The sequence below is a fragment of the Ochotona princeps genome, chromosome 2, assembly GCF_030435755.1.
Source record: "Ochotona princeps isolate mOchPri1 chromosome 2, mOchPri1.hap1, whole genome shotgun sequence".
Taxonomy (NCBI): Eukaryota; Metazoa; Chordata; class Mammalia; order Lagomorpha; family Ochotonidae; genus Ochotona; species Ochotona princeps.
The window spans coordinates 82,804,498-82,821,132 of NC_080833.1; the positions used below are offsets into that span (position 1 = coordinate 82,804,498).

General features: G+C 36.9%; 1 protein-coding gene across 1 annotated transcript in view; it reads right to left on the minus strand.

The window, feature by feature from the left end:
- Window positions 1-16,635, minus strand: part of DPYD (dihydropyrimidine dehydrogenase) — an 873,733-nt gene that overhangs the window by 232,251 nt on the left and 624,847 nt on the right. The window contains exons 17-18 of the mRNA XM_004582023.3: window positions 10,956-11,076; window positions 9,327-9,446 (exon numbers count right to left, since the gene is read on the minus strand). Of these exons, the coding sequence (XP_004582080.3) occupies window positions 9,327-9,446; window positions 10,956-11,076 (241 nt within the window). The remainder of the gene's footprint in view (window positions 1-9,326; window positions 9,447-10,955; window positions 11,077-16,635) is intronic.

The window sequence follows — 16,635 nt, forward strand, 5'->3', positions numbered from 1 at the left end:
TGATTCACTTGCCAAATAGCCTCAAAGACCAGAGAGGAACCTATCTGAAGCCAGGATCAGAAGCCAGAAGTCAGGAGCCCCTTGTGGTCTCCCATACAAGTGAGGCATCCCAGGGCTTTGTGTCATCCCTCCACTACTTTTCCAGGCCACAGGAAGGGTGCTGGATCAAGTGGAGCAGCCAGGACAGGAAACAGCATCCATATAGAATGCCAGTGCTTGCAGGAGGATTAGCCAGCTGAACTATCCTACCTGCCCCAGTGATTTTTAAATTGTGCAGTAACCATGAGCATTCAAATTTTAAGATCACTGAAATAAGGTATATAAAGTTTCTGTACACCTTCTGACAATGTTTGTTCATTCAATTGAGTCAAGGTCCTGAACTTTTGAAAAAGTTAGAAATTACAGTCAAACTGGGCTCACCAGACCCCACCATATCTTCAATTGTGATTTTTATTAGTATAACATCTTGGCAGTCTCCACATTCAAACATAGGATATTGCTCTATAATTTTGGACCTCTTGAAATGAAATGCTTGGTTTCATCTAGGAATTCACATGACACTAAATTGTTGGGGTCGCACCCTGGAACTCTCTCTAATAAGAAGTAGGCTGCAGGCAGCTTCCATAGATGGTAACAGTATCATGAACAATCTAAATATGACTTTCGTAGATTCTTCGTACACTGTATAACCTTAGAAACAGAGTAACTCTGTGGGTTAAAATAATGTTTTTGTCTTAACACTGGTTATCGCCTCTCTCCTATTGGTACAAGTGACAGTATTGCATGGGAATACTAGAAACTGCATAAATTAATTGAGAAGAGCAGTAGAGTAGCAGTATTGCTGTTCCCTACATTTTAAGTGTTGGAAAAATTAACTTGGCGAATTTACACATAAGCAGCTGTCCTTGAAAAAAACTATCTCATATTTTGGCATCTGCACCAAGTCAAAAAGAAAAATAATGTTTCATAATTTTAATTTTACTCTTGCCTGCTCCTTCCATCTGTTTCCTTTTCAAAGGACTATTGTTTTTTGTAGATTATATTTGAGGTGTTCAGAACGGATGCTCTTGATACAAACAATGTTTAGCAGGTTAATAATAAATTCAGTGGCACTTTCCTCTTCTGACACTAAATATTTAGTTCTCTAACTTTTCATAGAAATGAACTCTAACCCTGTCGAGTAAATTTGTATCAGATCCTGGATTTAGGAAGAATCTTTCAGACCCATGTATTGGTACAATTGAGGAAATAACCCAGAAACCTGTGTTTTATCGAGTCTCCCAGGTCTGAAACATGCTCATCTGAAAAATATGGATCCAGTAGAATTTCTTGTCACCATCAGGATTCCATAACCAAAACTGGATCTAGTTTAGAGTTTAAACAATGATAATACCCTTTACCAACACAGAAGAATCTCAGTACATTAACTACTCATAAATATAAATCTCAAGTAAAAATAAATTAAGGATTAAACTATTTTTTTTTCTTATGTACTTAACTGTATGCTTCCAGGCTTAAAGATCTTCCAGTACTGAGAGGCAATAACATTTTGATAGTCCTCTAGATGTGAAGAATAAATGTGTTGGCATTACAGTCAGAGTAATGCTGGTGAGTTTGGTCTGATGCTTGGGGATTTAACACGGTGAACAGATCAAGATGGGGAGAAATCTCATTCTAGTCATGCCCTCCTTTCCTAATTTCCCTTTGCAGTGTTTGGTCTTCCTCCCCTTTTCCTTAGGGAGCAGAGTGATTGATAGCCTAATCCAATGACTGTATTACAGCTGCCTCAACTAGAACTCTTTTCCTTATCATTAGCAGTTAGCCTATGGTTAAATTCACAGCTCACTGCCTGGTACAGCCCCTGAGATTTAAGGTTCTGGCCTTTGGAAAATATTTAACATAAAACTGAAATCTTGACATACTGAGAACTCAGTTCTCTGCAAGGTTTCTTTAATTAATCCAGTGTACTGTACCATTGTTCTGTATGAGCCTGTGCCTCGGTGAACTGTTCCTGAAGCTCACAGAGATGTGTAGTTCTAAATTAAACAGGCACTGACGTGGACCTACACTGATTTTTTTTTTAGTACAGTAGATATGCATGAATCTGTGAATATTTAAATTCAAGCTCAAATAGTGACACAATACTCTCTAGTCTTACTTTCATAATAGAACATTTTTGATTAATTTCAAGCTTGAAATCATTCTTTATGAAAAAAAATCACACACAGTGAGGAAAGAAATTTAATAATTCATTACCACTGCTGCAAAGGTAACTTTTCTTAATATGCTTGTCAGAGTCCTTTAGTTTACAAAGTCTATCAAATATTTTCTTTGGAAATGGCACAGACAGTAATTTATTTTCCTAATTTTGAAAAAAAGAAGAATATAGATAATTTCCAGGTACTCATAAATGTGTTTGTTCTTCAATACACTTTGCTTGTGTCATGTATCTGCAGGACAATGTTTATTTCAAAAGACCTAAGCAAAGGATGTAGACCTTGATCCATGCTTTAAACCTTTGCCCTTGTGCCTGCCCGTCGATGAGCTGCAAGCGTCGATGAATATGGCAGCTGAGTCCCAGATGAAAAATTATGCATCTCATAAACTGCTATTCTGTTGAAATGTCAAGCCAAGGCAAGGCTGTACCTCAAACTCAGCACTTGGCATTTTCCTTCTGTCTGCTTTGTTGCCATGAAGCAAACATGAACAGTGAGGATTTGTGTAGGATAGGTACCAGGCAAGCTCACTGTCAAAAATCTATTATTAGGGCTCTGATCTTCCGTACAAACCAACGGTGGCTAAGCAGTGAAAACCTCAGGCTCCAGGACAGGCAATATAATGGGAAAAGGGCTATTTTTCAGTCTGTAATAAAATATACACAAATAAGAATTCTTTAAATTAGACTGTTTCTCATGGTGAGCTTCTCTCAACCAAAATGATTATTTATAATGAAAATCACAATTTAGCATCTTTATCTGCAGTACCTAGTTTCTGCTGTTTTGCAACTATTATACACATATATTACTAATAATTTGTTCTGTTAAACTTTTGCTAGTTAAAATTATTTTCATAACACATGAGAATTTTTGTGTTACTTTGATACATAAACTAAAAGGAAATTAGCAAATATTAAATGGGAGGCTTTTTTTTTTAATCGTTCTTTCTGGTATGATTTATTTCCATATTTTTGTTCATTTAAATTATATGCTTATTTATCAGAATATTTTAGGGATTTCAGAATTAAGGCCTGTTTTTTTTAATTGATAAAGATGGTTACAACAGATAGCTTAAATTTTATGACAGATAGTAGACATGTTTTCCTAAATGGATTTTATGCACCAATAAAAAATCCAGCTCATTAAAAATTACATCCTAATAAAAATGACCAATTCTGTATTTTGTGATATAATTGTATTGTGTTGTATAAGAACTTAAAGCAATACTTGCAAAGTTTTCTGTTCCTTGCATTTGTAAAAGTAGTTATTCAAAGCAAGAGGTAACTAAAATGTATATAAGCTTCTAAGCTATTAGATGGCTTGTTACACAAACATCACTCATAAATAAATACATTAAAACAAGTTTGTTCTTAGAGTGAGTTACACTAGACTTGTACTTATGTAATGTCTAGTAGCTTAGTACTTGCTGCTTTGTTAGTTAATGCTCTCAACAAGTCACACATAACTATGTTAAACTGAAAAAAATAAATTTTAAAGGTATTGTCAACAATTCTTTTTTGCTACCGTATCAAATCACATATGGGTAAGTTTGATAAAGATACAGCTTATATTCACTTTCTGTCCTACAGCAGCAATTTAGAAATTACTTGCAATATTTCTAATTCATACCTTTTTTTAAAAAAATTGGTCATTCCTATGTTGTTTTTATAGGAGGCTTATAAATATAAAGGCTCAGCACAACTCATTACTATAGACTGTGAGAGCATATATTGAGTGAATAATTGTAATTTTAAACAGAAGGATACATCAAAATTTCATTAAAAATGGGATTAAAAGACAAGTCTATATTGGTGAAAAATAGTAGGAATTCTGCACATACTTTTTTAGAAAATTCCACACTTTCCATGAATGTTTTAAGGGCACTCATCTACAATCTCAGATCTTCCACAATATCTTGTGCAATTATTAGGAATTTGGGACTGGAAAAGAATCATCCTTGATAAATTATTTAGAAGTTAATACTAAAGCAGTGTCAATATTAAATGAAATACTACATTGTTTTAGCTAAGTTTATACATAAACAATCATTTTAAAATAAGAATCTAGGATAATTTAAAATCACGTGCTAGTTTTTCCAGCTTGTAGAAAGTAAATTATACTGAACCTAAGATACCTATCGCAACTTAACGTGCATTCTGAGCCAGGCATTGTTGGCAGGTGACTCAGGCATGGCTTGGATACCCATAGCACTGAGTTTCGCCTCTGCTTCTGACCCAGATTTCTGCCAGTGAACCTGGAAAGCAGCAGATAATGGTCCAAGTACTTGCATTCCTGTCACTGACAAGAAAGTTCAGATTAAGTTTCTAGTTCTTGACTTCAACCTCACTCAACTTGGTTGTTGGGAGAGTAAATCTAAGATATCTCCCATCCTTACCACCCCTGATTTGTGTGTGTTCCTCTCTTTCTAGGTCTATCTTTCCCTCTCTGCTACATAGCTTTTCAAACTAACCAATTTTTTAATGTACCTTTTCCCTGAAGTATGTGCATGTATATATGTGTTAACATGTGCAACAAACAAAATATGTCCAGGACTAGGAAATGACATAACACTCCTAGTAAACAGGAGATCTTCCATTAATAAAAGCACAATAACCACAAAGAACAACAAAAATTCCTTTCAATGAATATGCCCCATTGAAAGATGTTTTATAACTTTCTCTTAATTCTGTTATCAATAAGTAAAGATTATCTTTGTGCACCCAGTTGCAAGGGAGATATGTCTTTAGTTTCTGTCTTGCAGCACTAATTCTTAACCTTCTTTGATGGGATCTAAACCACAGGGGGGAGTTCATGTGGAAATGTCACACCACAGCTGGATAACACCATTTAGACAGGTGGGTGAAAATAATCACAAAGTTGGGGGGTTTATTGAGATGTCCTGATTATTTGGGAACATGTTCAGATAAAAGGTCAAAATATGAAACTAAAATAAGAAAAAAGAAACTAAGCAAAAAGCAGGAAAAACAATGAATAATTGACTCAAGGATGGAGTGTATAGTTGTTACTTGTAACACTAGGGTTTCACTCAATCAATAAATAAGGTCAATAAATTTTTTTCTTCTTACATCATCAAAATGTGATAATCTATTCAACTGCATGTGATTCATGGACTAATTGCTGTTTGATATAACAGAACTTGTTTCTGCTGATTCTAGGGAATAGAAAGTTAGACAAAAACAACTGATCGGTGCTAATTCCATACTTTTAAAAGAAAGAAAGAGAATGACTGTTTTCTCCCAAGGGGCATTTGAATATTTATAGCATTGTTTATTAGACATGCAAAATTATTAACTTAAAAATTAGCCTGGGCCCAGGCGGCGTGGCCTAGTGGCTAAAGTCCTCGCCTTGAAAGCCCCGGGATCCCATATGGGCGCCGGTTCTAATCCCGGCAGCTCTACTTCCCATCCAGCTCCCTGCTTGTGGCCTGGGAAAGCAGTTGAGGATGGCCCAATGCATTGGGACCCTGCACCCGCGTGGGAGACCTGGAAGAGGTTCCAGGTTCCCGGCTTCAGATCGGCGCGTACCGGCCCGTTGAGGCTCACTTGGGGAGTGAATCATTGGACGGAAGATCTTCCTCTCTGTCTCTCCTCCTCTGTGTATATCTGGCTGTAATAAAATCAATAAATCTTTAAAAAAAAAATTAGCCTGCTATAGACTTACTGAATTTCATCTGCTGCTTGTGGTTACCTTGGACAGTCAGAAAAAAAACAAGTTAAGACTAAAACAGCCTAAAGGCTACACATTGCCCACTTCTATATGCCAGAAAACTTCATCAGCCCATCCAGTTTTCATAAAAGTATCAGTAATGACTACCAGACAACATTTTGCAATCACAACATTTTGCAAGATCACAATCTTTAACAGATTCATGGTATGAACATAATGTTACCAGGTATTTTTACTGGAACTCAAATTAATAAACCATTTTCTTATGAGCTTGGGTCATGTTTCAGGTATGACAGATTCTAACCACCTCCAGGTGATTCAGAAAAGTGCAGTGTCTGAAATAATGAAGTTGAGTATACGAACTTAGGATATGATCCCTCTCGTAACAGGCTTATAGACTGTAACACGTGGAAGTTATTTTTCTTTAAGCTTTTTGACTTCTGTCATTTCACTTCTGTCATTTGTCTTCTTAAAACAGTAGCTTTTAGACTTTTGTGAAGTCAACCAAAGTTTAAAACAAATCATTTTACACATGGCAAAGAAATGTGCATACCATGTGTGTAAGTGAAAAAGATTGACAAAACAATGCTCATCTCAATTTTGGGCGAAGCAATCTGACATTTTCTCCTTCTATTTCATTTTTTAAAGGCTGATTATAGTTCTTCAAACTTGCTTCCATTCTATATTCATTTGTTGTAATCAAACCTTGAAAAACATTGCTCTTGAATCCAGACTAATGATATCTGGAAACATTCAACTAACACTGAACTCAGGTGAAACTGAGACTCTATCTTCCAGTGCAGTCCATTGCCTTTTTCTGCCTAGCTCATATGGAGAGAAAAACTAAACTGATAGATGATCGTTTTCCTAAAGTATGCTGCCCCAAGTACCTCCATTTTTCCTATTTAAACAAATAAAACCTTTATATTTAAAATAGCTGTAGCTCTCTTGGAAGAAACAATAACAAAGATTCAGTAGAGACAGGATGTAATGATAGTGGACAATATCCTTCTCTGGCAATGGAATGTATGTGTTGTAATTCAGAAGGCTATCCAAAACTGAGAACTATTTAGATTTCATTTAAAATAAATTCCATGAATTGAGTCTCTCTTCGGAATACAAACATTCTAATAATCTTAGAAAACTCTTGGGAATATATGAACATTATGCTGTGGTATAGTTTTTTCAAAACTTATTTTTTCAAAAAACCTAGTAGGTCCAGTGGGATAGCTTAATGGCCAAAGCCTTGCCTTGCAGCCACTAGGATCCAAAATGGGTGCAGGTTTGTACCCCGGCTGCTCTGCTTTCCTTCCAGCTCCCTTTTTGTGGCCTGGGAAAGAAGCAGAGGATGGTATAAGGCCTCTACTTTTGGGACCCTGCATCCACGTGAGAGACCCCGAAGAAGATCCTGGGTTTTGGCTTCGGATCAGATCGGCCATTGCGGAAATTTTGGGGAGTGAACCAGCACATAGAAGACCTTTCTCTCTGTCTCTCCTCCTTGTATATCTGTCTATACAATAAAAAAGTCTTAAGAAAAAATATTGTTTTTATTGTTGCTATTTGTTTATTTATTTTTAATCATTTGCTATGTTTAAGCAGTATCTGATGTCCTGACAGATATATTTAATAAAACTGGCAACAGTGTTTAGCCATTTTTATACTCTCCTCACTCTAGAAATTTGAGACTGTTGTTTTGCAAGGCTAGATTTAACTAGGTTTAACTAGATAGGTTTAACTAAAAATCATTTTGAAAGTATAGAACTTACCTTTGTCCCCCAGTATGTTACCACTGCCTATTTAAACACTTTTGCATATACTAATACCTTTATACCCTAGTAAGCAACTCTTAAAAGGAGGAAAACAGTATTGATATCAATGGAGAGGGGAGTTATTTTCAAAACAGATGTTTTAATGAAAGGAACATAAAATAGAACCTATTAGAAATGAGGTACAATCCCTTAAAATGTTAGAGACTTCTGTTGTTTAAAATGAAGTTGCACCTAGGTTTAGCTAAGCTTATAAGCCAAGTGAATATTTATAGGTGAATTTGTAAACCTTAGAAATAGAGTTTTATGAAAATCCTAACAGGTTCTGAGGTACAGCTGAACTTGTTTTCAGGTAAGGCTATAATTTCCAACATGTATATGCTTAAAGGCTGCAAACACAAAAGATTTTTTTCTAATGCTATAATTTTGTAGTTTTATTATACTGAGTTATAGTATGGAGGAATATTCACAAACTGCAGCTCACATGACAAAATGTGAATGGTGTTACTCATATAAAATACTACTGCAATAGTTCTTTTATTAATTTTTAATGTTCAGTACCTTCTGTGACCTCCTTTATTCTCTCGCTGTCAACATGGCACGTTGGAAAAATTGAAATGGGCTGACAGAAAACATAGTGCATGTTACAGCCCAATTCTGGAGTCTCTTGACTCTTTCTGTGGGTCATGCCAATATGGTCCATGCTATTCTGCATTATGACAATATTTAAGGCCTTGCTTGATAGCTCCTGATAGCTATGTTTGGGTGCTAAGCGGGAGCTCTGGGTCAGCATTCTTCTTTCTGTCACTGTGGGATTGTCGTTCCACTAGAAGCAGAATACAGCTTTGTGATAGTTGTTGCTTTAACGCTCATCGACAGACATCAGACTCTCAAACGAAGCGAAACAAAAGAAAACAAAAGCCTCAGGACGGATACAGTTTTATTTGTGTCATACCAGCCTCTTCCAAATGCACATTTTCGTCTTATTCATGAATTTCCTGAACAGTGGGATACTGTTATGTTATGTATATTTACCACTTTTTTCTATCTCCAAGGAGACTAATCCCCATACCAGTCTAGTCAAGAACCTCATAGCATTGTCTGTTCAAGACCAAGTTCATGTCGTCACAGCAACAGAGTGCAAGCAAAGATACTAAAGAGGACCTTGGGATTAGAGTTTGTTTCCCAGTGAAAGGGGGTGTTCAAAAGTATGAGGCTGACATATGTCTGGTCAGCTGAAGCTTAAATATTGTTTTAATGAGTTGTTTGTGATATCTATGAAAGGAAGGTTTTTGAAGGAGGTAGACATCGAAATTCTAGGAGGGGCAGAAACTAATTCAGACTATGAACAAAAATATTCAGGGTGCTTACAATTAGCCTGTGCTAATGCATGGCAAGGACATCCTGATAATAAAAAACAGAAAAAGCAGAGATTATGAAAGAATAGAATTTGTAAAAGACCCTGTTTTGGTATTCTCTCGCAGTCATTTGTGCCTGCATATCCAACCTACTCCATCTGTCAGGACTATTAGGAATATTGACCAATAATGAGTTGTAAGAATATAAGATCAAAATGACACAACACTCTGCCTACAACATGACCTCTGGAGTTTTCAAAACTCTTCAAAGTACAATGAAAAGAGAGGGCAACACATACCTGATACTCCTCCATAAGTGGTCCGTTTTCCAGTACCCACCGCTGGCCAGGGTGTGCCATCAGCTTTTAGTCCCATCAGGCCCGAGACTGTGTTGGTGGCCGTGACACCATCTGCACCACCTGTGAGAACCACAGCAGCATTTGCCTGCAGTGCTTACAGAAACAATGGTTCAGATTCATTCAATTAAATAGACCCTTTCTGAAACCAAAAGCGTTCACAATGACAGGATCCAGGAAAATGCAGCCGGCATACTCCATTTTCCATTGAGAATATCCTCCCTTCAACTGTTTTCACTACTTTAATTCTCACAATTATATTTAAACTGGTAAGGTTTTGTGTGTTTGTTTTTGGTTTTGAGGTTTACACATTTCTTTGAAAGTCAAAGTTACAGGGATAGGGGAAACTGAAAAAGAGAGAGAGAGAGAGAGAGAGAGAGAGAGAGAGAGAAAGAGAGAGAGCTCATATGATAGTTCCCTGCCCAGATGACTGTTATTGCTTGGGATAGCCCAGGCTGAAAGCAGGAACCAGAGCCTCGTCTGGGTCTCTCTTTTGTGTGGCAGGGACCCAATTTCTTGGGTCATATTTCTCTGTTTTTCCCAGACCATCTACATGGAGCTGGATCAGCAGTGCATCAATTGGGACATGAATAGGCACCCGGATGTGATGTTGGTGCCACAGGCTCTAGTAGCTTTACCAGCTGCTTCATCATACTGGCCCTAGGTAGTTTCAAAAATGACTTTAATTAAGAATACATCATTTTTCCAATTACTTTACAGATTTTTTTCATGCCAAATGTTTGTGTTTGGTGTTATTTTCCAAGTAATTTATGATGTCTTTGTAAATCAGAAATCAATTTCCATGGGATGAAACACAAGCATATATGATTTCTGAGGCATGCACTGACCGTATGATTTAGGTACTCCACAGCTATTTACTGGCATGTGTATAAGGAAGTACACAAGACTCTATTAAACAATTAAAAAAATAAAAACCTCAGAGAAAAATATACCATTTGAAACTGATCTTTCTCTCTTTTTCCATTAATGATTCACATGTTATTGTTGAATTGTTGTATTACAAGGTCATTAAATGTGGAATAATTTGCCGTGACTAAAGTTTTGCTGCACAACTGTGTGTGAAACAAGTATTTATTCGGAAAAGTTCTGCTGTCATATTTCCTGGCCAAGTCTTGATGCCCCTTGAGTAACTTGAGCCCAGAAACGAAAGTAGCACATGTGATATAAAGTACTCAATTTATTTATTTTAAAGGTTTATTTAATTGTATTTAAAACGCATAGCTACAGAGAGAAGGAGAGACACAGAGAAAAAAAAAAAGATAACCCTTCCCTGATGGTTCTCTACCCAAATGTCTGCAATAGCTGGGGTGTGCTATTCCAAAGTCAGGAGCTTCTACCTGGTCTCCGACATGGGTGGGGATCCAAGAAATCGCACCATCATTCTCTGCTTTCCCAGGCTTTTACCAGGGAGCTGGACTGGAGTGGAGCGGGTAGATATGAACCTGCGCCCACAGGAGATGTTAGCGCCGCCTGTGGAGACTCAATCCTCTATGCTACAGTGCCTGCCCTAGCACTCAAATTAATCATTATTCTTAAAAGTCTAGTCCTTACCTTCCTTTGCAGCTCTTGCGATGCTTACAATATCAGTGACATTTGGGGTCAACTTGGCAAAAAAAGGAATCTGAACAGCTTGCCTCACCCAGCGACAGATGTTCCGCACCAGCTCTGGATCCTGTTCAAATGGGCCAGATAGATATAGAAAATAAATAATTAAAGAATTTTGATTAAAACATGTACTGGAACCACAGCAGAGCTGGAGATGTGCAAGACAAATTCAACTTGACAATGATCTACATGATACATTTCTCAATTTTTTCCTCAGTATCACACTTCAATTCATTAGGGAACTAAGGTTAACAAATTTCAGGTGAATTGAAAATTCATCACACAAAGTTTAAATTCCTCAGGAGAGCCTTATAGAAAAAAAAAACTACAAAGATAAAAAAATGAAAGGTAGCATTTTTCACTTTCAGTTAAATATTAGGAAAACAACAAACTTCTGGTGGTGGTAACCTCAAAAAACATGACAGGATTTCTAGTGACCTCACTGGTTTAAGCCTAATAAAACATAATTGAACTCTGACTCCTGGGTGACTGATAATAAATCTGAAGCCATTGTTTTCATTATTTGCAGACCTATCTTAAGCAATCAAAAAGAAAAAAATCTATCTGCAGCTTAATCATCAGTCTAAGTCTGGGCACACTGTATGCTAATATGGAATAATTTAGCCTTGGATTAGATATGAGCTGTTCAGTAACTAGATTACTTTTGTAAATGTTATCAAGATCTGTGCAGGGTTTTTCAACATTCATCTACTTGAAAGAATTGATCAAAATGACAAAAGTGAAATAAAATATCAAATACTTATTCTTTAAAGCAAGAAATAGACATTTTCCTGAGCCTATTTCCTGTGATTTTCAGGCTTTTACTTTCTCATGGGATAAGTATCATTTAGAGGGCAAACACCCATCCTTTCCATTGAAATAACAGCGTAGTGATGTCCTTTGATTTCTATGCATACAATAGTTCTTTTTTTTCCATTACTTTGAGTGCAAAATTTATTCTGACAGGTACTGATATTGTGCTTTGATAAATTACATTAAAATACGCACCACAAATTCATTATTGAACTTGGTAATATTATCTTAGCAAGGGAAAATGTTTTTTCAATAAAAAGAAAAATCCAGAATTATAGGCGGATATTTCAACTCTGAAGCTGCAGGCAAGTGCATCATTTGTAATTAATATTTTTATATGCAATAAATTGCTCTTTGCTTTTTAACCTTTCAAATTATTTCCAGATAAGATTTCTAATGTTAGCCTTTAGAAACAACCTTTTCACTTTGGTTTAATATATCTTGGTCCATCCCCTATCACTCTAAAAGTTATGTGTTTATGTGCTAAGACACCGCAATGAGGTAATTGCACCTGATGGTTATCAACTATATTCAGTAAAGTTAATAGTTTTAACAAAGAAGTACTGGTTTTGCTTGTTCCCCTCTCAATGTAGTAATTTCTTAATTAAAACTAAATAGTAAAAGGCACTATGAAGGGCTCTACGGGCACACTGTGCATTATGAATAGTAAAATCTGGAGACGTAGCTGTACAAATTCTAACTCATGAAAATGGAGATCTGCCCATGCAACGTTCATGAAATATTTATGACCACTGCATTGGCATTATGTAGGCAGTTGCATCTTTGTGACTTTCATTTCTAAGTTATGAATTTCCATGGGACTTAGCCTAGAAATGACAGTAACACTAGATGATATGAATTGCTTGTCCTTTGTGAAAGTGTTCTTTATGGTAGAATTTGACAATAATTCAAAGATCACTTGAATTGCATAATGCGTAAAAGGTAGTCTGATAAGAATTACTGAAACAAATTGAAAATATTACTTGGTTCCAAGAGAATCAACACTAATAATCTGATAAAAGTCCCTTAAATGGATTTCTTTTTTTTTAAGATTTATTTATTATTATTGGAAAGTCAGATATACAGAGAGAAGGAGAGACAGAGAGGAAGATCTTCCATCCGATGATTCACTCCCCAAGTGAGCCGCAACGGGCCTGTGCACGCCTATCCGATGCTAGGAACCAGGAGCCTCTTCCAGGTCTCCCACGCGGGTGCAGGGTCCCAAAGCTTTGGGCCGTCCTCAACTGCTTTCCCAGGCCACATGCAGGGAGCTGGATGGGAAGCGGAGCTGCCGGGATTAGAACCGGAGCCCATATGGGATCCCGGGGCTTTCAAGGCGAGGACTTTAGCCACTAGGCCATGCCGCCGGGCCCTCTTAAATGGATTTCAACGCTAGTGACCATCATGTCTTTATCATTTACTCTGAATATAGGTTAAACTTTTCCTATCAATTTACATTATTGTTGAAAAGTATCTCTTATCCCTTTCTTTTAATGATTTGGAACTTGTTCAAAGTTATTTAGCTCCTTAAAAAATTACAGTTCCTTGTTTACCTCTATTTACTTAAATCATCTCTCTATTTTTTGGATGTCATAATTTTATTCTTCTTTGGGTCTAAGAATAAAATTGATGGTGTTCAGATGTGTTTTCTTCATTTTCAGTGTTAGTTAAATCAACTAGTGATTAATTATTATCCTGATTAACTGATTAACTGGTATATGTTGTTGAGTTTATCAGAACAAATATACAGGCATATATAGGGAGTTTGCATCTGCTGTATAATTCCTAGATGCCCTCAATGTCTATAGAGCTGAGCCACACCAGTGCTGGCAACCAATATTTAATGAGGGTTTCCTCTTGGGGGCAGAGATCCATTCACCCAAACCCTCACCCTGCTCATGTTAATATGAAACTTAAATCAGGAGCGAGCCAGGACTGAAATTTATACCCTCTGATATGGCACACAGATATCCCCAAAGTATCTGACCCGCCAGGGCAACCACGTAGCCCACATTACTTGCAAATTTTAAGAAAAACTGCTCATCAACATTGTTCTGAATATAAACAAGTATTCTGCAAATTGAAAATATTTGAACAGGTGTAATAAAGTGTATTCTCATGCAATTACATTGATGGGATTGCTAGTTTTGTTTGTAACTGTATATTTTGGAGAATTAAGATGGTGCACAACTATTCACAATTTCCTGTTTGCTGCAGACTTTTTTCTTCAAAAAAAGACATGTGTTTTTATTTAAAGGCAGATTTATAGAGGAGAGACAGGGTGAGAGAGAGATATTCATTCTGCTGGCTTACTCCCCAAATGACCACAATGGCTGGAGCTCATCCAATCAGAATCCAGGAGCCAGTAATCCTTCCCAGGTCTCTCACATGGGTACAGGGTCTGAGCGACCTGAGCCATCCAACTGCTTTCCCAGGCCATAAGCAGGGAGTTGTGTGGGAAATGCAGCAACCAAGATATGAACAGGAGCCCATACAGGATGCCTGCACTGCACGACAAGCGTCAGCCTGCTGAGCCCCCTTGCTGGTCCTGTTTTGATATGAATGTTCAAGATCTAAAAGAAATTCATATGGTTTCTTCATTTGCTAGTGAAAGTATAAGATAATTTGGCTTTTCTTAAGAAGTCAGGATGTAGAATCTTTCCGAATTTGATCAATTTTTGACAATTTTAATTCCCCAAATCTTCAGGATAGGAAATACATAGTCATGATTATCTCTTAGAAAAATGTAGGCAGTATTATCATCAATACTAACAAAAATCAAGTAAAATCGTTCTATTCTTTAAAGGAATGAATGAAAATGCAACAATTTTCAATTTGCCTCTTGTGTAGCTATCAGAGTACATTTTGTCTAGATTTATGAAAAAACATTTATTATGATCGATGTCTAAAAGCAAGAAATCTAAGATTACAAATTTGGGATAATTCTGAAGAAAATTGTGAACATCTGAGAAATAATAGATTAATAACATACAGAAAGTGCCTAGAGCAGAAGAAACTTACTGTTTGTCTAGGAATGGGGGATTCTGATTCTGACCACAAATTGCAATCTCTCCATGACAGATGGTCCTTGGCATGTGTGCACACACATGCTCATGTACACAAGCACACAGTTCAGACACTGTTGACCCTCCCACTATCCATGCAAACACCACGTTAAGCTCATTGGCAATACAAGTGACAGAAGTGTGTGGCCTGAAACCCTTAAGTGAATGAATAATAAGCCTGGGGAAGAAAGGTGGCCCATGGTACTATTCGAGATGAAAGTACTGAAACACACCTCACCACTGTTGGAGAGAGAATAAAAGTTGCCTACAGGCATATTTGGTCCATTTGAAATTTTCAGTGAGGAGCAACCTTTTAAAACCCCTATCGGCAATTAGTATGCAGTGCTAGAGATTCCCATGAAGACCAAACAACAATGGCAATATCAAAATTAGAATGATGAGTAAATTACTTGCTTCGTATTTATCAGCTTGCAAAACTGGCTGTTGTTAAGTCGATTTTTAAATCTGGATCATAACATAATGGTTCATTCCGGAAACACATTTCTAGTAACTTATTAATTATGCTTCATAAATTACCCACCTTAATGCTTTTGAGGCCTGTAACACAATCCCTCCAACATATAGCAAGCTTTTCCACCAATTACTAAGGGCATCAAATGTCATATGCTTTATGCCCTCTCTGGAAGGGAACAAACACTACAGAATGAGAACTGTGAGAATTTCTTGATAAGCTAAATCACAAGTAAAATTTTCAACTTGAAGAAACATTTCTTTTCAATTTACCTAGTAATTTTCACTCTGTACAATTCTTTTCAAAATGGATTTCTTAGAAGCCAGCATTTCAATGAACCCCTGCAAGATTTCGCAATTTATAAAATGTTTTCCACTGAGGAATTCCTAAGTCTTAATTCACATGACATGACAAGAAGTGGCTAGTATTATTATGTACACTTTTCTGATGAGAGAACTAGGACCCAGCCCAACCTGAGTACCAATTTTATCTTCTTAATTTTCTGTCCCATTATCATGTCTTAAACCATCCTCTTCTTTAGCAAAATTGCTCCCTAAAGTGAAATTCAGCCATCAGTTGTAAACTAGAAGTATAAAAGGCTTCTACTTCATTTGTTCCTGTAAGACCAGATGTGGCGACAAAATAACAGGCAAATGTGAGCTCTTTATCTTCCTATGTCAGCGTAATATGACAATGTTAACTAATCCAGATAGTCAACCGCTGGCCTACAATTCTTAATGAATGCAAAGATTGTGCAAAGGGATGGAGATGCTTTAAATAAACATCGATTCATACATTTTTTTTTTCAATTCTCACACAGGTACAACCACTATGGAAAGCAGTTTGGCACTTTCCCACAAAGGCCATGAATTGATCTTGAAATTCCCTTAACTATATACCTAATGGAGATTAAATATTTTTTTCATAGCAGAACTTGCTAATAATGTTCATAGCAACTTTTCCAAAATAGCCCCATACTAATGAATCTTGCGAAAACCTGGACTTAATCTTTTCTTAAGGTTTATTTATTTTTATTGGAAAGTCAGATTTATAGAGAGGAGGAGAGACAGAACGATCTTTCATCCAGTGATTCACCCTCTAAGTGGCCAAAATGACTGGAGCTGAGCCAGTCGAATGCCAGAAACCAGGAGCCTGCTCCAGGTAGCCCACACAGGTGCAGGGTTCCAAGGCCTTGAGCCGTTCTCTACTGCTTTCCCAGGCCACATGCAGAGAGCTTTATAGCAAGCGGGGTTGACAGGACACTAACCAGCACCTA